The sequence below is a fragment of the Rhamphochromis longiceps genome, linkage group LG13 (assembly GCF_057381845.1).
Source record: "Rhamphochromis longiceps isolate RC_006_pf linkage group LG13, R_longiceps_female_GT1.1, whole genome shotgun sequence".
In the NCBI taxonomy this organism is placed as follows: Eukaryota; Metazoa; Chordata; class Actinopteri; order Cichliformes; family Cichlidae; genus Rhamphochromis; species Rhamphochromis longiceps.
The window spans coordinates 18,310,057-18,329,708 of NC_140569.1; the positions used below are offsets into that span (position 1 = coordinate 18,310,057).

Below are 19,652 nucleotides of genomic sequence, written 5' to 3' on the forward strand. Positions count from 1 at the left end.
ATTTACAGGATTACTGGTTTTCTCTGGTGTTTAGACGTCTGGTTGGTCCCAAGGTTTTAGCTGTGCGAGTGGCTGGACTGCAGAGGAAGCCGCAACCAGGACGAGTCATACGAGACAAACTACGTATCTATGCCCACTGTACCAGCTATCAAAAGTACGTGCTTAACTACCTTGGATTAGTTTGTAACCTGTTCCAGTTTTGCTGCTGAATGCTCATAGACTTTTAGTAAAGTCTAGCAATACTTTCAGGAATGTCAGACAGAAAACAGATGACTGTAGTTTAAAGAACGCCCCCTCTTGCCTCTCACAAACACCTGAGGCTGGTGTCTGGTGAGGAAGAACAAAATCCCTAACTCCACCATTTGGCTTCCCATAAATAAGCAGACCATAGACACCCGCTCATTCACAGCTCAGAGACTAAAACTTAACGGGTATCACTTATCAGGTGTGTGGGTTCTGTCTCCCTGTCGTCAAAGGGCTGCTGAAAGGTGTGCACAGACCTTTATCCCATGTCAGATTGGCTGGAGGGGGATATTTGAGGGGGAGGGACAATAAGGCAGTCTGTGCCGCGAGGAGATAAAGAGTGCCACCATGGCCTGTTCAAGGTTATCATTTAACCCAGGCCAGTGGCTGTCAGCACTAGGGTAGACTTACGGCCATACTCTAGACGGTGCTCATTTACAGGTGGAGCATCTCTTAGAAAAATATCGGAGCACGGCAAAGATAGGTGGTTGATAAATGTGCAAGAAATACTACAGAAGCGTGAGTTCTAGTGACACTCATGCAGATATTCTAAATAGTTTTCAACAAGTGTACTCACTCAGTCTCTTGGTATGTATTGTAAATTTAGGAGTAGAGAAATGCCCTCGGCATGTGGAGTCACTGAGCTCCACTCAAGATACCAATCAGCCCTAGACTCATATGTTCAGACAGTGAAGCACTAAAGCAGTCTGTCTCAAATCCAAAGCCACTTCAGTTGCCATTATTTCTGCTACTTTGTGGTTTTACACAGTCAGCCCTTAAGTAGGCAAACCATTGTAGTCTTGGTGGTTTGACTAAATTGTATTAGAGAGCAAAGAATATAAATGTGTCCAAGCAGTCTTTGCAGATTAAATATGACTTCCACTGCCCTTTTACCCCTTTTAGTGGTTTGAATGGCATTTTTTTTCACTTTCCAGCGATGCTCCAACATCAAACAGCATCAACACATGTTTATGTTCCTGGTTTGGATCTTTAAGAACCTCATCATTTTAAAGGTCTAAAAGGTTATTATCGCCTACTCCATCTAACCATCTGAACCATGGTCCACATTTCTGAGAAACAAGGCTGTAGGAGTTTAACACAGAGCCAGATATAATGTGTTCCCAGTAGGAGTACGGGACTATATCTCCTGGTAGATATATTAAACATTAACAGTCCTGCCGGGTTACTGAAATTGCTAAACCTGTGCACAAAAAACAAAGGTAAACATAAAACCAAAATCCAATATTGCTTTGAAGATATGAGATTTAGGAGGTGGTAACTGGGAGCGATGTCTACCAGACGGTGAACACCAAGGCTGACATGTGGTATTCACTAGAGCTGTGTTGTCTTTGTCCTCATATATGGGCTCTTATTAGATTTTATCATGTTTGTCTTATCTGTCTCACTGAGTTATTTACCTTTGACCAGTATTCCTATCAAATTGTGTCCCCGGTGTTTTGCTCTAAGGAGAGGGACTCAAAGACTGTTGTCTGTGTAACTCAAGAAGTGTTGCCCTTTGTGTTCACACCCCTCATTTGACCCTGGGCCAGACAGCGGCAGGTTTCAATACTGGATATTGTATAAGAGAAGCAGATTTCTGTATTAGATAGACTTTAATGGAATGATAAAGGCTTCAAAAATGAAATGCAGTTTAATATGTTGATGCTAAATATACAGTAGATGATGGGTTTTAGGCTATAATAAAAAGTAACTTGCTATGTAAAGGAATTTCCTTTTTTTAGCCGGCTTTATCTTTCTTTATTAATTTTCCGAAAGCCTTTTGATCCAGATTAGATCAAGGAGTCGTGGTTTTATTCCATTACTATATGGGATGCAAATATCAAAGACTTTCTTCTCTTTGTAGTCATCTTTAATTATAGAGAATTTTATTCAACATGGCAATGTAATATATAATGAATCCCCATTAACAGATGTGGAGAGGCGACGTTTTCTGTTGTGCCCTGATCTTTTTTTTTTCTAAATGTAAAAGAAAATTAATGAGGCAGTGTCCATCTTTTTCTTTGTGACACTAGTCATAACTATGTCAGAGGATCCATAACGATCTACATCATCAACCTGCATCGATCGAGGAAGAAAATCAAATTGGCTGGAACGTTACGGAACAAGACTGTCCATCAGTACCTACTGCAGCCCTATGGCAATGATGGACTGCGAGCCAAGTTAGTATCTCTAGTCTCTTACACATGTGCAGATATAAACTTAAACATGCACACGTGCTTTAGGTAATTGTTTTCTATGTGAAACAGTTCTTTTCTATTGATTTATGTCGCTCAAAAAAGAGAAATGTGACAGTTATTGCTCATATAAAACAAAAAGAAAAGAATAAAATGCTGATTATTTGTACACTGCTTGAGTAAACCTTGGTTTGTAAAAGGAATTACTTGTGCAAATGTCAGGAAAAACACTGAAATGGAGAATAGGAAAATTATAATTTTATAAACAAGTTTATGCCTCCAAACTTAATAGGGTGTTAAACATCAAAACTTCAAAGAGCTGCAGTGACTCAATTTACTTTTATGACCACAGTGTATAATTTATATGGAGCCAGCATGCTGAGTGAGTGCCACACCGCAAAACATGCCAATGTACACTCAAATGCAATTACCTTTTCCTGTCTTTATCTGGATTAGAGTTAGGTGAAGACAAGTATTCTCATAAAGAATAATGTGTAACAATTAAAGCTAACTGAAAAATAAAACTTAAGTTTGTTCAGATGGTCATTGTCATTGCACTGCTTTAATTTGCCACCTTAATTATTGAAGGAAATTTTCAGAGAGCACAGTCCTTTGCAAAGTTTTAGTGTGTTTTCATGTCCTTTTTTGAGTTTGTTTTTATAGCCTACAACAGATGTTTTAGCAATCGATTTTTCATTTTATATACATTCCATTTAGCTACAATATATTTCACTTTATGTAACAAGGTAATATAATTCCCATTTCCTTAAAATGTCTCTTAAAATAAAAACTTTATGGTTTCAGTCTTTAACTCTCTCCCTTAATCCCCTGGCCTGTTATTCGGACTCAGACTTAAGACACAAATCCTGAAATAACAGTCTAATGACCTAAGACTGTGTGTGTGTGTGCGTGTCTGTCTTTTTGTTATATGATACCCATATGCGGCCTTAATGAAAGCTCAAGCATGATCCTTCAATAACAGTGTAATGATGGAGGATGTTTTAGGTGTTAGAACAGGATCGCAAGGCAGTTAATAGGAGAGCAAGCTAACGATGTGCCTGGCCTAAAGTGCTTTCATTTACCACATGGAGTGCAGGGAGATTTTTATGATGAATTTAGCAACACCAGATGTCTATAAATTGGTTTGAGTAGTGGAACTTTTTAAGTTTTCAGACCCATGTATGTGAAGAAAGGCTTTGAGCAGTCCGGTTTGAATTACAACTTCTCATTAGTGAACATCATTTTATTTGATCTTTTCTTGAATTCAATGTTCATGTAAAAGTCTTCAAACCACTGCCCTTTATTCCTTTATTATTGTGAACATTACAATCTCAGGGGAAACGTAGATAGAAAATAGTGTGGACAGACTGCATTTACATTAATAATAATTAGCATATTGTGTCCTGTATGGATAAAGAGAACCACTGTGAATTAAAAAAGCAAAGGTCATACTCAAACTGACTGTTATTTGGTTTAATGAAACTGGTGTTTGACTTTGTAAAATTGGATTTGTTCACGTAAGTAGATTTCTATGATCATGCCTAGTCAGGAGTCTTAAAAAAAGAAAAAAGAAATATTAATAGGTTTTACAGTAGATGAAGATGTAGCAGGGGTTATTTTGATGAATGTGACAACCTAAATCATTACAATATAACACTTTAACAGAGTGTCTTAGAAAATTGTTTCATATATATGAGGAGCATATTGGTTTTTGTAGCCTTATGACTTTTATCACAGTGAGCAGCTGCAGTAAATGCAGCTAAAGCCAAATATTAGGGAATACAGATGACCCAAAATGTTAACAGAGAAATAAACTTGGGTTTGCTCTTGGTATTTTCCACTCAACATGTCAGTTTTCACACTTTGCAGTTGTTTTAATTACAATAATGTGACAACAGCACCCCCTGCTGGCAGAATGATAGGCAAGATACAAGGCCCATGAAATAATGAAGATCCCGAGTCTTTTGTTGATAAAGTCTTACCATGGCCTACCAGTTTTATTTGTCAGAAGGCAGGGGAAGAAGACTTGGAATATAAGACGGTCGGTAAATTTGATTATGTGACTTAAGCATGTTGTAACTCACTGAGTTAACACACCGTATTTCTTCTTCTCTTTGCAGACATGTCCAGTTGAATGGGGAAAAGCTGGTCATGATGAACAATGAGACATTCCCAGAGCTGAAGCCCAAGACATTGAGGGCGGGACGGACAATAGCTATGCCTCCCATGACTATAGGTTTTTATGTTATCAAAAATATTAATGCTTACGCCTGTCGGAGATAACATTGATCCTTTATCCCCATGAAGTGTCATCTGATACCACACCACCAACACCAGTTTTACTCAGATTTTAAAGACTAGAATACCACTTTGTGAGAAGTTTTACAAAATGCTCAAGTACTCTTACAGACAAAACAATTCTCTGGATAACAAGCTTCCATCCGCACTGATATATATTTAAATGATCAAGCAGATTAAAAAAACAAACCCAGGCTTTCTAAGTCAAGACACACACGCACTGAAAACTTCCAATTGCTTTTTACCAGCAGTTCCTCAAATGCTACAAGACTGCAGTTGCAGAAATAAAATAAAAAAACACAAATTTTTTAACCATGTGTTAGAGAGTTTAGACTTTTGAAATTTTATTTACAGCCTCTATTTCTAATCTTTGACCTACAGAATGAGGAGATTTACACAAATCACTTTCAGTATGACTTGATCCTTTTCACAGAGAGAAAACATACCATGGTGTGTTTCTTCTTGACCCCATGCTGTCTGTGTATGTTTGTGTATGCATGTGTTTTATTGATAAAGCTACTGATGTGTCTGTTGAGGGTGCCGCTCAAACCACACTTTGTTTTCCTCTGCCATATCAAATGGCTGAAAATTGCAAATCTCTTTTTTCCCCTCATTCTTTTTTGTGTGCATGCTTTGAGGATCTTTGTGCGCACTTCAGTTTAACTGCAGGATATAATAGACAGGATGTGTCACTAGCTGTTTTGCTGTGATGCGCAGATAGATAATGTGAACCCATCATTCACATCACCTGGATCCACAGCTAAATCAGACTATAGATTAAAAAAAAATCAAATACAGATTTTTTTCAGGTACATTTTAGCACTTCTTACTCTTTTCTTTTCTTGATCTTTTGTTTTTAATCCTTTAATGCTGCTAGGTTTCTTTTGTACTAAATATACTATATATATATATATATATATTTTTTACAGTACATATTGTACAGGTTCACTGTCATATTATTAGATTATGTATTGTACATAAAAAAGAGTGATAAAGTGTTTTAAGCTTGATATGTTTACTTATATTCAGTATACAACTAATTTATATTGCTTTGTCTTTATATTTCTATTATATAAGAGTTGTACTAATGCCCCAATTTTAAAGCAAAATCTGTGCAAAAGAACAAAAAAGAACCTGTAGGAATGTACTCATTCAGTAACAGGGTGACCAACTGACATTGATTTTAAAAAAATAAACACACACATGGTGGTGGGTCTAATTAAAAGGGGGGGAACCAACACACAAATCCAACTATCTTGCGATGGTTTACAGACTGTCATCTGCATTTTACTTCAAAATATTTTGACTAACTTATGCTGAAAAGTAAGACCGCGGTCAGTGAAAATGTCCCCTCGAGAGAGCTAGTCATGACGCCTTTTGAGCTTTAAACTGACACCATTAAGAACAGTGATAAGCAAGTGCAGGTTAAGTGTCTAAACATGTAAAATATAAAAAATAATTATCCTCTGAATGTGTTTATAGTTAATGTGGAGATGTTCATATTTCATTTGGAGAGCATTATTTTATATATGTAAAGTGTGCCTATATTATTTTTTGGTAAAAAAAAAAAAGTTTACATGAATAATAAAGACCTAAAAATACCCAAGATCTTGAAAGCTTTCTTTATTTTCTTTTGTAAAAATGAGCAATTCACCACAGACTACACTAAAACAAAGAATGTAATCCTACTCAGATGTTAGTTTGTCTACAGGTCAGACTCCATAACCTTTGACTGTAAATTCATTATAGCATTAACGAGGGGATTTGGGAGGAAGTTTTACGTCTGCACAAACAGCTAAGTCCCATCATGTGAAAGTGCACTGAAACCAGACTCCACAGCGGTTCTCGGGACATGACGGAGATCTGCAGGAGCACATGGTAACCAATAGAAAAAAGAAACAAAGAGATCGGAAGATATGATTTATACTTGCACAAGAGCACAAAGCAAAGCAGAAATGCCCTTGTACTGTGATCCCAATACAAAGGCACGGTATTAAAGTTTACCATCGTTTGTGCACTCACTCAATCAGCTCTTTATACACACACACACAGACTGTTAGACTCTGTGGCCCAGTTGTGGAAGCAGCTGGAGCAAGTCTTTGTAGCGGGAAGAGTGCTGTCTTGTCACTGCATGAGGCAGCTGCTGATGGGAAACATGAAGCCAGGATGAACTAAAAGTCCAGACCTCAGCTTGACCCAGACAGGCTAAACCTGAGCCACACTTGGCTCAGTGTGCGCTGATGCATAGACAACTGGAATCTGCTTGGTAGACTCGTATAGAAGGGAAATAAAGGACCATGGTTAAATGCCCGTCATCTAGGTTCCTTCGGGTTCTCCTACACAAGAAAAACTCCACTGAGCAAATTTGATCTTTCCTGACACGGAGTCGTTACCACTGGCACCCCTTCAAGAGCCTGATCCAAAGCATATACCTTGAATTAGATTTTGTGCCATTCATGCGAAATAGCTTCTTGCTTTCATGTAAGGAGCAGAAATGTTTGGTCTGAGAAATGAACTTCAGGAACAGCCTCCTTTCACATGTGGTTTATTTTAAACAGCCCGACATTGTTGACATGTAAGAATCAAACCAGACTCGTTAACACCTGGCCCATTTCATCTGGGATCTTTGAAGAGGAAATTTTATTCATTATACTGTGTTGGCTACACATATATATACAGGGTTAGATAAAAACATGCTTTATTTTCAAAGTAAAGTCAGAGAGAGAGCAGACGTACTAAAGTTGAATAAGATAAGTCGATTAAATTGGGCAGCACGCTCCAGAAAATTGCTTTAAATCTCAGTTGCCAGTGCGGGTTAGAAATATTCTTACATCAGCTACCTGTTGATATGGATCAGAAAATAAAACTGCATGCCTTTCTGATGAAAAGCATGTTGAATTTGTTAACTACCCGCAGTACCTCTGCCCTGAAAGTAATGGTTAAGCAATAATTGACCGAGGCAATGGGAACAGTGAACTTAGTGAACTTCCTAAGACTCAGAACAGGATCTTATCAACCTGAATGGGTTGAAATGGTTTTGTTTGGCAAACTCTGGTTCATATAAACCCGTGCTTTGTGACAATAACGGCTGAACATCAAATCCTCTGACAAAATCAAATTCTGTTGTGGTTTAGGAGGACTGTATGGTGTCCAGCCACTTCTGCGTGACAGTCTCTCCTTAGCCGAGGTAACTGATACCCAGGCCCACCTAACACTGTTTATACTCCATGATCCATTTTGAGACATGCAAGGCCCTCTTGCCCTGTTAGCAAACACTGAGGATTTCTAGATGTTTACTCTGTATATACAGGATACAGTTTAAGTAAGACTTCTGTGGATGCCGGATACCTAGAAAACTGATGGACCAGATTAGATTTTGGCCCGCAACATTGAAGTCTTGGCATTTTGAACCATTTTGAGCTAAGCAAGGTTAATAAAACATAAATATTTATCCTACTATGGTTCTTTGCTCCACTCAGCAGCCAAGCATACAAACAGTGCCGAATATTATGATATAACACAGATTTGCTGAAGACTTTTCTCTGAAAAACATAATGATATTTGTTGAATATGTTTTTATATGGAAGATGTGTGTAATATGTTGTTTACTGCAAAGGTTTTAGGCACCAAAAAATCAACATGCTTTCATAAATATAACCATTTAGTTTTTTAGGTCGTACAATATGGATCGAACAGAATACACAAGTCAACATTTCGTGAAACCAACTTTGCATTCAGCCTAGGTTTTCCAGGTTGTTCAAAGCACCTCCAAGAACTTGAAACTGTTCTTGTGCAGATCTAAGCTGTTCCTACAGTCTCTGTAAGAACAGTTTCTTACACTGACCCAATGGCATTGGCCCCAAAGTCAAACTGGCCCAGTGGCCTGTAAAATTAACTCAGTCCAGAAAAGATGCCTTTCCTTTTTTGGAAAATGTTTGTTAAAAACACTCGGTCACGCTATAGGTCTATTCGTCTTTATTCTCACTGGCACTAAGATCTAGTAAATGTCAATTCTGTGGTAACTGTGACGCTCCTGCATGAGTGAAAACCTGATCTAAAGATTAAGACAACAAATTGTCTGTCCCAGGACTTTTTGTGCCTACTGTGATAAATGGGTGGATGTTCACTGTGTTTTCATGCTTCAGAATCAGTTTTGGACCAATTAGAACATTAATCTGTTCATCCATCATTCCATTGACTTTCAGTTCAGTTCATTTTTATTTCAAACATGTGCCTTCACAATCATTACAAAATATCATTCCATTATTTGTTTGAAAAGAAGTAGGCAGAAGTATTTACTTATTTGTCCCTACCCCCTCAAGTTTTACCTCTCATTCATTTAATTTTTTTTTTAGTCTTAAATTAAACAAACAACATATGAAACAAAAGTAAAACAAAACAAAACATACATAAATCAAAAACAAGAAATTAGCAAGCCCCACCACAGTATAGTTTCTTTCATATGAAAAATACAGAATGTGTATATTTGCAGATACACAAGTTATGGAAAAACAAACAAACCAAAACCAAAAAACCCCCAAAAAGAACCACAACACCATTACCAGCAACATTACCGTCCTGGGTTAACCCCGTTTTCTTCATTCTTATACTTATTTAAAATTATGTTTTTATATTTTACTTTAAACTGTTTTATGTTTTTACTGTCTTTTATTTCTTCTGTTAGACTGTTCCATAATTTAACTCCTGCAATTGAGATTGACATAGTTCTTAAAGTTGTTCTAGCACTTTGTATTTTTAAATTCCATTTCCCTCTTAAGTTATGCCCACCTTCTCTTCACTTTCTTCCACTTCTCCAATTCCAGGTCACAGGGAGCCTCAAACTTATGCCAGCTGTCATTGGGTGAGACGCTGGGTACACCCTGGACAAGTCACCAGTGTATCGCAGGGCTAACACAGAGAGACAAACAACCATTCATGCTCATATTCATGCCTATGACCAATTTAGAATCACCAATTAACCTGAGAAACATGCTTTTGTGGGAGTGCCACGCAAGCCAGCAGGCCACCTCCTAAAATCTTTGCTCAGCATGCAGAGTAAGGTCCATGTATATAGCTTGTTATTTTAGCCATTTATCAAAACATGTCACATTACCGCTATAGAAGGATGAGATTCAAAAATGCAGACTTTTGGTTTAATTCAAAAGTTTTTAAGGTTTCCTCAATAACCTTTGAAGAACAGAATTTTGATACCCAGTCCCTGGTTTTTAGGGACTCATGAGCAATTTGGCAAATTAATATAATATTAAATAAAAAGCTCCACATTTTTTCATGTGACAGGTTTTATATTGACTGTCCTTCCTGACAAAACACCAAAATTATTTCTGTCTCCTCCAGGGATTGAACTGGGGGTCTTTTGGTTGCAAACCCCTACACTTTGAAGTCTCGTAACATAATATGAAATATAAAGCTACTTAGATAAAAACGTTTTGTGACTGTGTGCATTGTGGAATCTATGTTTTTTATGAGACTTTGCCTTTTTAAGTTGTTGTTTGTTTCTGGGGTCTCCGGGCTTTAATTTTGACTTCAGGTAGCAAAATGCAGCTTAAAATGGTCAATATTCCACTTCCTGACCTTCAAAAACTCGTGTGATGCCATCGCTGTTTGTTTTAGATCTGTGCTCTAACGCACTGCTGCATTTGACTAAATCTGAGCACAAAGTTTAGAATTTATCAGGCTGCTTCTCTTTTCTGTCAATAAACACTTATTACACCGTGTGTTTAACAGGTGCTTTCCCCTTCACATCATTAAAGAGAAAACATCATCAGCAAAGGTGGTGGAAGTCTAACTTCCGGAGGAGGGGAGAAAAGTCTTAAAACATTTTGGGCAATAACAGCACTCTTTTTAGATTTTTTTTTTTTTTATAAATATGTTTTTACGGGTGACTTCATACATGCAACTGTGACACCAAAGTGACCACTTAAATTAAAGAAAACTTTAGTGACAACGCTTCAAAATAAGTGTCTAAATAAGTGCTTTTAGATATTTCAGGATGGCTGTCAAGTGGCAAGACTTGGTTCTACAAGGGCTTTGTACATGTACACGTTTATCTGTCTATCCAGATGAAATGTTGAATAGCTTTTTAGGTATGAAAAGCCTAATCTGGCTTTTCTAGGCTGATCTCTGATTTGCACATTCTAGTGAATGAACTGAAAGGGAAGCTGGGGAGTGTTCTTAAACTGGGTAGATATTGTAAAAGCCTTTCTCTTTACCATGGAAAGCATCCTGCTATCATCCAACAATGTTGTCTTGCATGGGTGTCCAGAACGGGTTAGGGTTTTTTTTGGGGGGGGGGGGGGGGTTGGTTTTTAATGCTGCTCAGTGTTTTCTTTTTCCCTCTGAATGTAGCAAACATCTTTGATTTCAGCACCACTCGCTCTCTGGTGGAACTGTTCTGATTTTGCAGTACAACTACCTGTTTCTCTTGCACTCACTCCTCCTAGGATTCCATTTGGTGGACAGCAACAGCTCCCAAATGCGAAAGTCTGACTTGGAATGAACACCAGGCCTTTTGCAGTATTAATCACATAAATAAACTTTCATACATTTGCCAAACACTGTGACTCCCCCACCACCACCACTACAATATAATACATCCAATTAATTAATTTCAATATTTTTTCCTCTGTACACGTCAAAGATTTGCCATTTTCTGAGTAGCTTCCATACAAATCCCGAAGCTTTACTACAACAGGCAAACAGATTTGCACTAAATGTCAAACCAAGAAAGCGGGCACGAGTACGCTACTAATCTCAGTCTCAATCATGCAGCTGCATGCCACAAATACCAGCTATTATACAGCATAGCTCTCCTAGTCATGTGGGCCACTTTATGCACCAGCACATGACTTTTTCCTGCCTCACTGATCATCGGGCTCCCCGAGGGGTAATCCACTTCGAGGAGCTTCCACTTAACACGAGCTCCTTAACAGCAGCAGTCTGACGAGCGCTTCTCCTCGATAGTTTGACAGCTCCAGCTCTTTTCACACCAGCAAACTTCCTGCCTGAAGTCACATGACTGAACGCTGGTGTCGCGCTGCAGCGCGGAAGGAAGAAGGCAGCTTGGGTTGAAACTGTAACCCGCTATGAAAACGTCCCCAAACGGCCCGGAAAACTGAGGAGGGCTGATTGATAGGACAACGGAGACACTGGACTGGGATGCTGGAGTTATCCGGCGCAGAAAAGTGTGAGTGATTTGCGGTGATACGAGTTGTAACTTTGGTCACTACGTTTGTGGATCAGCAGACTGTGTATGGAGGAAGTTAAAAGTTTTGTAAAAGAGGGAAGGCTTTTAGTAAAACACGGGATGTGAATGCACGGATCGGAGCTCCATGAAAAAAGAGAAGCTGCTCATGGTTACATCAGGTGTTTCTGACTGCACATTTTTAGTCTATGGGTTTGCAAAAGATTTGCAAATCAGATTTTTCTGCCTTTCTCACAACTTTTGCCCAACTGGCTATCATGAGATATTAATTAAATATGCGTTAGATGTACAAAAACCAGCCAAAACATAAAAAGAAAGAGAAGAAAAGATTGTTTGTTATGTTTCAAAGATCTGAGCCCCTAAGGATCCTTTCTGTTTCAAAGCTGTCGTTACCCCATCTGTACACTCACTGTGTTGCTCTCACCACAATTACAAACATTATTTAAATCTTTTGTTGAGGAGAAGGACCTTTGTGAACAAGGGTGGACATTTTGGTATTTATGCTCCCGATCTTACTTTTTTCCTGCCTCTGAGCCTGAATATCGTCATTAATATACTATCAGAGTCTACCTACTTTAGGCCAGGAAGCAACAGAGCCTAGGAGAAGGCTTATTTCCTTGCTTTCGGTTACTCCTGTGGCAAATGTATTCACAATAATAATACTGTTACAATGACTCAGTGTCACTGAGCTAGTCGTGATCTTTATACCAAAGATGCTACAGAGATACAAGTGTCATTAATTTCTGTACCTATAATCTATAATGATTTTTTTTAAACAAGTATCCCTATTTCCTAATAATATAGGATTTTTAGGTCGATACAAATAGCAATATTTGTTTATTTAAAAATCTGATATATGGGTGGATTTTTTTTCAGCCCCATGAAACAGTCCTGTTTTTCAAAATAAGCGTCATGACCCAGACTGACTAGCTTCATATTCCTCTGTGTTAAAACGGAGGCTTTGCTCTTTATTTAACTATTTCCACATTGAATTGTGGTATTGAAGCTCCATTAACTAAGATTTTTCACTTGATGATGGCTTTTGCATTGACAATGCCTTCTTTATTCACACACATGCTACTACCTGATCAAGTTTTCTGTAATGGGAAACGCACCATGGTTGAAGGGTGTTTCGGGTATTACAATGCCGACATCGATATACTTGCTAATGGCTAATATCGGCCCCACCAATATATCAGTCAGGGTCTATTTGGCAACCTTTTCATAAGTCACTAGTTCTCCAACATTTTCTATTACAGTCATCAACAATATAAGAATATATCATTCATTCTGCTCTATATTCTTGCCACCTGGTTGTCCACACCTACCTGCAGTGGCTTTAAGCCCCATCAGGAGGCCAGTCCTGCAAACTGAGAACTGCTTCTGTAAGCTAATCAAATATAAATGCATGCTTACACAGACATGCTTTCAGATCAATACTTATGAAAAAATGATGTGATCTTTCTTTTTCTTTTTTTTTCTTTTTTTAGATTTTTCAAACTTGTGCTCTAAATGCTGGAACAATAAAATGGAAATCTGAGGACTGTTTAATCGTGTTTCAAGATTTTAACATCTTCCTTTTGGGCATGCCTTAGCTGTGTGAATAGTATCAAGTCAGTCCTTTGTGCTTCACAAAATTCCTCCCCGGACTCTGTTTTATGTCTTTCACCTCAGTGACATTAACATTTTTTTTTTTTACAGCCTAATGCGTGTGGAGAAGTTGGAGTAAAATAGGACACCGCATTAAAAAAGGACAGGAACGCATCTGTAGTCCAGATGAAGTGCTTGCTGATAGCAAGTGAGAGTGCTGAAATGCTCTTCTACTGGACTGACTTGGAATTTCAGCAGAATATCCAGAAACAGTATGGAGCGTCTCAAGAGGAAGGCCACGAGGTAAAGTTGAAGAAAGCTGTATTCAGCAGACACTCTGCATGTGCTTTTGAACTTGTTTCCTGTACGTGTTAAAATGAGTTGATCGTTTGCTTTTTTTCTCTCCCAGTTTCCGGCCTTTGAGGACAGCATCAGCACTCTGTTTGCTCCCATCATCATCTCCTTCAGCACCATGGTGACAGAGGCTGACAGCTACACATCTTTCACGACAGAAAACAACCACATCTACGTACTACACCAGGTAGCACCCGCCATACACAGAAAAAACTGTCTTCATCCCCCTGCACAAGTTCCTAAGTTATCTAAAAATTGTGCTATGACTCTAATTTCTCTTGACCTTGTCTGAAGATTTCTGATCTGTAAAGCAATCAGGCTTCAGCAACAGCACCTAAATGCAGGCCTTTGTCTCTGTGAAGCAGCATGTTTTATCATGTGAGTCTTGTTAAGGCTTTATCCTCCTGCCGCGCATGATGCAGTTATCGAGTCCAAGCACTTGACATGTTTCAGGTCCACTCAGCGTCAGCAGCCTTTTAGCTCTTTCTTGTGTAAACCCTTTATCGCTTAGAGAAATCAAAGAGCAGAAGACAACCGCCTTCACTTTATTTTCCAGCTCATTCATTCGCTTGGGGCAAAACCACATTTATTAGGGTATTTTGTGTCTACAGTTTGATGAGTGCCTGTACATTGCTGTGAATGGAGACGGCGAGGAAAAGGAGGAGGATCTAAGGAGGAAAATCTACGTGATGAATAAGATGATTGAAGTTTTGTTTGGCATGGTGACCCTCAGTGGGAACCTCCTCAGGAAAGAGTAAGACATTTTGTCTGTTTATCATTGGCTTTTAATACAGCATGAGGTTTAGTATGAGCATATGTTGCTCGTCACCAGACTGCGCGCCCGGGACACGGAGCAAAGGCTGAGACTGTGGAAGCATCTCCAGAGTCTGCTGGAGACCTACAGCCACCTCCGAGAGAATGATCAGAGCTTCTTAGTGGAGGTGTGGTTCTTTCTCACTTAGTACAGATTAGAAAATAGACTTTTTCTTTCTTTTAAAAAAAAAAAAAAATCTCTTTAAAATCTTATTTAAAAATCACCATCATCACTCTGTTAGGCGGTGGAGAGGCTGATCCACCCCACACTGTGTGAGCAGTGCATCGAATTCCTGGAGCGCCGTTTGGTTCAGCAGATCAACAGCAGCGTAGAGAGAGGAGGAGAGGAGGTGCTGCATGCCTTCATCCTGGTTCACACCAAACTGCTCGCTTTCTACTCCAGGTACAGATGTTTCTATAAACCTGTCACATTATTTTTATAGCTTACACCCTTCCTCGTATATCACCTGTACTTACAGTTCATATACTCATATACCTACCTTTTTTACTTTTTACAATTCAACATGGTAATGGCTACAACCATCTATTTCTTTCTAGTCGCAATGCAAGTATACTCAGCACCTCAGACCTCCTGGCCCTCATCATCATGGCACAGAATATGTATCCTAGCAACGTGGATGTGGATGACCCAAGTCCAGAGGTACAAAGTGGTGACAGCCTCTCAAACAGCACCGACAAAGCATGTTGTTACTGAGTGTTTATTCTCTCTTTCTGTGCACTTTGCCTGAAGGATATTGATAGTACATCTGGTTCTGGCCATGAAAGTTTTTACACCCCAGAGCCCTCACCTACAGACAAAGACTCAAGCAGTTCAGGTGGGTTGTTGAGTAGAGCTTTTGTGTTCAGATCATCAAACAGATTTTAACAGACAAGGATAAAACCGAGTAGATACAAAATGCAGATTCCTACTTCTCAAACTGTATCTGTGACCAGATTAAGTCATGTTAAGTGTGCAGAGCATGTTCTTTGTCATTTGTTTCTTTATTTTTCACATCACCAGAAAAGCCAGTGAGGGGAAGCACTCCTGTGTTTGAGTTTGTAGACCCAGACATCCAGGTGAGAATACATTTGTAAACAAAGTAAACAGCTTTCTGTTTGTGTGTTACCCTGACACAATGTGAAACACACTGTATTCAGATGGCAGAGGACAGCTTGAGTACTCTAGAAGTTTATCCACCTGATCCAGCAACCCCTCACAAAGTCTTCTTAGAGGTCTCGCAAAAAGATGGCCTCTATCCCATGATGCCTCACTCCATGTACTGTCTCAAACTGTGGCCTGGCATCACACTAGTTCTGCTAACTAAGGTTTGTGAATACCAACAAGCAAACAATGTGTGTATTAGTGACTCCATATGAAGTCGCGTACAGTCTATATGTGCAGTAATTTGCTTGTTTACAGTATGTGCGCACAGACATATTGTTGTTTGTGGCCAGTAGGGGGAGTCTTTTTGACTTATTTGGAGATACATCTATTTAACCTCTGTGCCATGAAGTGTTCACAGCATCTAAATATATTTTTGCTCAGTTGTTTAAACAGTTCATTTTTTTTCATATTTATCTGTGTCATCTGTGTCAGTTTCCACACAGTGGAGTAGCCATGTCTGTGTATACATTTTGGGAAGCCTTTGCCAAACTGGAGAAGCGCTTAAATGAAGGCCAAGGAGGTTCCACAAGAGGCCAGCCTATGCATGAAGTGCGCAGCAAGCTGGATAAATTCCTTAAAACCCTGGCACTGAATGGGATACAGGTTTGTTTTTGTGTGTTGTTGTGCTTTTGCGTTGAGTGGCTGTATTCTTCTACACTTCCTCAGCACTCGTCTGCCTTTGCCACAAACACCCAAGTCAAAAAACTGACTTTAATCCTCATTTGTTATCACAGAAACACAGAATGTTTGCACATGATCCAATCAAATCTTTTTCTTCTTTTTTTGTCTTTTCTTCTTCTAACCAGTCCTCACAGTTGCAAAATGTCTGGACCGAATTCAAAAACCGGGCCTTCTCCAGAGGAGGGCCTGGGTTCAGCAGAGAGTAAGTCTCTTACTGCCCTCTGCTGGCCAAATGACAGCAAGACAGTTTGATGACCCTGTGAGGCTTTAAATGTCTGTTTATGTTGCAGTCTTATCCTGTGGTGCAAGAACATGAAGACCCAACTGTGTGGCATATACCGACAGTGTTTTCTGTCTGACTCTGGACCAGACGACACTCCTCGTCATCTCTCCCCTGGCCTGCGAGAGCGGGCCCAGACCATGGTGCAGTGAGTGTCTGTCAGCTACTATTTTCGTTGTTATATTTTAGGCTTGCCAACTTGACTTCATTTTTTTATTTTGACACTGTGCAACCTCGTCCTTCATTGTTTTGTCTGTATCCTCTTTGTCTTCCTATCTTTGTCTCACTCTCTAAGGGAGCAGCTGATGGACTGGAAGGACTTCCTGTTAGTGAAAAGCAAGAGGAACATCACCATGGTCTCATATCCTCTCAGTGCAGCAACTCTGTGATGTCCTGTTTTGTCTAATTTCTCTGCAATTGTTTTCTACAAAGCAGAATTTGTAATATTTGTAAAAGAATATTTTGTATTTTTATGGTTTTTAACAACATACATACACTTAAAAAACCCAAAAAACAAACCCATTGTTATGCTGAGCGTATTAATCTTAACTGATTAATCTCACTTACCTGGAGGATTTCCCAGGCCTCGTCCACTTTATCTGTGTGGACCGATCAAGCGGACAAATGATAGCGCCATCACTCAGCATCACAGAGCGGACCACGTCTGAGCTGGGGAAGGGACCAGTGGCTCAGTATATCAAAAACAAGGTCACTAAAACTAGAACTACATCTTATTTGTTTTGGGGTAAAGTATAGAAGTCAATAGCCCCCTCGTCATTTCTTTCTATTTTGCTGGGGAAATGGGAAATGGGTAAATTGATTTATTGGAATGTGTCCAAACATAGATGGAAATAGAGTAGCTGTAGCTAACTGTAGACACTCGACTGTTCTACTCGTCTCATCTCTGTACATATTGATGATTATTTGAACAAAAAATGTCAAATTTGAATTTCTCACTCGATAAGATCTGTTGCCCTACTTCAGTCAATTTCTCTCTTCAATGAACAGTAGACCTAATGGTCAGATGCATTTCTCAGTTGCTGTGTCAGGTCTTTGCAGGAATGTTTTCCATTTTCTGTTCATCTGCTGGGTTTTAGGCCTGCCATTTCTTTTTTGGCCTTCACTTGTTCAGTTTTCAGTTACATTTTTAAGGATATGACAAGTTTTCAGCTAATAGCTTTTTGGGAATCACATTGTTGGTTCAAAAATACAATTTTATGTCTATCAAGCTATGTCATCTTTGGCATTTTTCCTAGACTCAACTAAAGAAATGTCAGCAAACTGTGTGTTTGTGGAACAGGCTGCTAGTAACAAAGTGCCAAAGGTAGTAAGGAATTTGAAGTAAGTAAGTAAGTTTTCTGTTACGTCTAGACACAACATTAATTCTTCTTTTGTGGTAGGTGCCTTTTTTATATCACTCTGCAAATGGTCAGGTGCAAGGACTGGACTGAAAATTGGTGAAAAGGCAGGCAATATCAAAGAAAAGCTTTGAAAGACCTTCAGAAAGCCTGGAGACCTATTACTCAAAAAACGACAAAGTCTGACTTCTTGGAAGTCAAACATGTACAGATAGTTTTGTTTCATGTGTGGTGGTGAGTTTATGTGTCGACTCTTTCCTAGTGTTGTGATAAATTAGGCCAGCTGTCTGTAGCCTCATGTTCATCGTACATTAGGCTGTGCATAAGACAGCGTGTGGATAATCACAGTATGCATATTTTTGTCATTTCTTTTTTCTAATCCATACTGAAGATGTGGAGCCTGGTCAGCACAACACGGCACTATCTTCAGAAGGGTTACTCCACTCTAACATTACGTGATGGAGATTTCTACTTCTGCTACTTTCTCTGGTTTGAAAATGAAACTGTAAGTCACTGCTGTACTTTGTTCTGTTATCCATAAAAACAAATTTAACAGCCTGAAACAGCAAAAAAGCCTATAATTCAATTTGTATACCTCTTCAATCAGGGCTTCAAGTTGGAGGCAAAAGACATACCCATCATGCCCGATGACTCCGCCCCTATCGGGATGCTTGCTCAGAATTACTACAGGTAACCAGCCTGGTGTGATAGAAATATTTTCTTTAATTCGTTCTCCTGACTAAACAAAGCGATGCATGTTGCAGGAAGCTGCTGCGGTACTATAGTAAGAATCACCCGGGCGAGACAGTGAAATGCTACGAGCTCCTAACAGTTCACCTGGGAGTCATCCCCACTGAGATCATCCTCCAGCACTGCAGGCAGCTGGCAAGCAAATTATGGGAGCCCTCACGCAACCCACTGCTGTAGACAGACCCACACTCTCACAGTGGGTCAGAGTAGCCAAGAACAAAAAAAACAACTCTTATTTTACATGTTGTGTTCTGCATCTGTTTCATTGTCAGTGTATTTTTGTATTGTGTTTAAAATCCTAAGACCCAAAATTATTTATTGAAAGCACTTTGATTTCTGATTAGATAAATCAAACCCCACTGTGCGCTGTACACACCTCGTCTTTTATGAAGCATGTTCCACTTCTTAATTTTTGGGTATTTTAATATGTTCTTAAAAATATGTATTTGACTTATTTCTTATTTATTATTAATCTAAATATTTGTATCATTTTACTGAGATTTTTTTTTCTTTTTAAAATTTGTGGCTGATTTTTGGTTTGTTTTTTGGTTTGTTTTTAAGAAATGCAGCTATTGTCCCTTTTTTTTTGCCTTTACTAATGGCAGCGTAATAAGATGTATGAAGGAAACATAGTAATAGTAATTATGGTTTGTCTGTCTTAATAAACGAGAAATAATTTTTGAGAAAAAACAATCAGTAGTCT

General features: G+C 38.9%; 2 protein-coding genes across 3 annotated transcripts in view; both read left to right on the forward strand.

The window, feature by feature from the left end:
• The window catches only part of hpse2 (heparanase 2), a 54,613-nt gene extending 48,335 nt beyond the window's left edge, over nt 1–6,278 (forward strand). For both annotated transcript variants that reach the window (XM_085427563.1, XM_085427562.1), the window contains 3 exons: nt 9–154; nt 2,277–2,423; nt 4,559–6,278. In XM_085427563.1, the coding sequence (XP_085283689.1) occupies nt 9–154; nt 2,277–2,423; nt 4,559–4,721 (456 nt within the window). In that variant the 3' untranslated portion in view covers nt 4,722–6,278. The remainder of the gene's footprint in view (nt 1–8; nt 155–2,276; nt 2,424–4,558) is intronic.
• Nucleotides 6,279–11,660: 5,382 nt separating this feature from the next.
• hps1 (HPS1 biogenesis of lysosomal organelles complex 3 subunit 1) lies at nt 11,661–19,634 on the forward strand. Its single transcript, XM_085428143.1, has 18 exons — nt 11,661–11,940; nt 13,660–13,851; nt 13,958–14,089; nt 14,514–14,656; nt 14,735–14,843; nt 14,958–15,118; nt 15,274–15,376; nt 15,467–15,551; nt 15,737–15,792; nt 15,874–16,041; nt 16,313–16,483; nt 16,687–16,763; nt 16,852–16,989; nt 17,137–17,201; nt 17,404–17,549; nt 18,591–18,704; nt 18,807–18,889; nt 18,964–19,634. The coding sequence occupies exons 2-18, from the start codon at nt 13,735–13,737 to the stop codon at nt 19,124–19,126; spliced, it is 2,031 nt and encodes a 676-aa protein (XP_085284269.1). The 5' UTR covers nt 11,661–11,940; nt 13,660–13,734; the 3' UTR covers nt 19,127–19,634.
• Nucleotides 19,635–19,652: the final 18 nt, after the last annotated feature.

Coding starts and splice junctions, on each gene's coding strand:
- hps1 (XM_085428143.1), top strand. CDS start 13,735: ATGAAGTGCTTGCTGATAGCAAGTGAGAGTGCTGAAATGCTCTTCTAC. Junction 16,484..16,686: donor TGGCACTGAATGGGATACAG/GTTTGTTTTTGT, acceptor TCTTCTAACCAG/TCCTCACAGTTGCAAAATGT. Junction 18,705..18,806: donor TCTGGTTTGAAAATGAAACT/GTAAGTCACTGC, acceptor CTCTTCAATCAG/GGCTTCAAGTTGGAGGCAAA.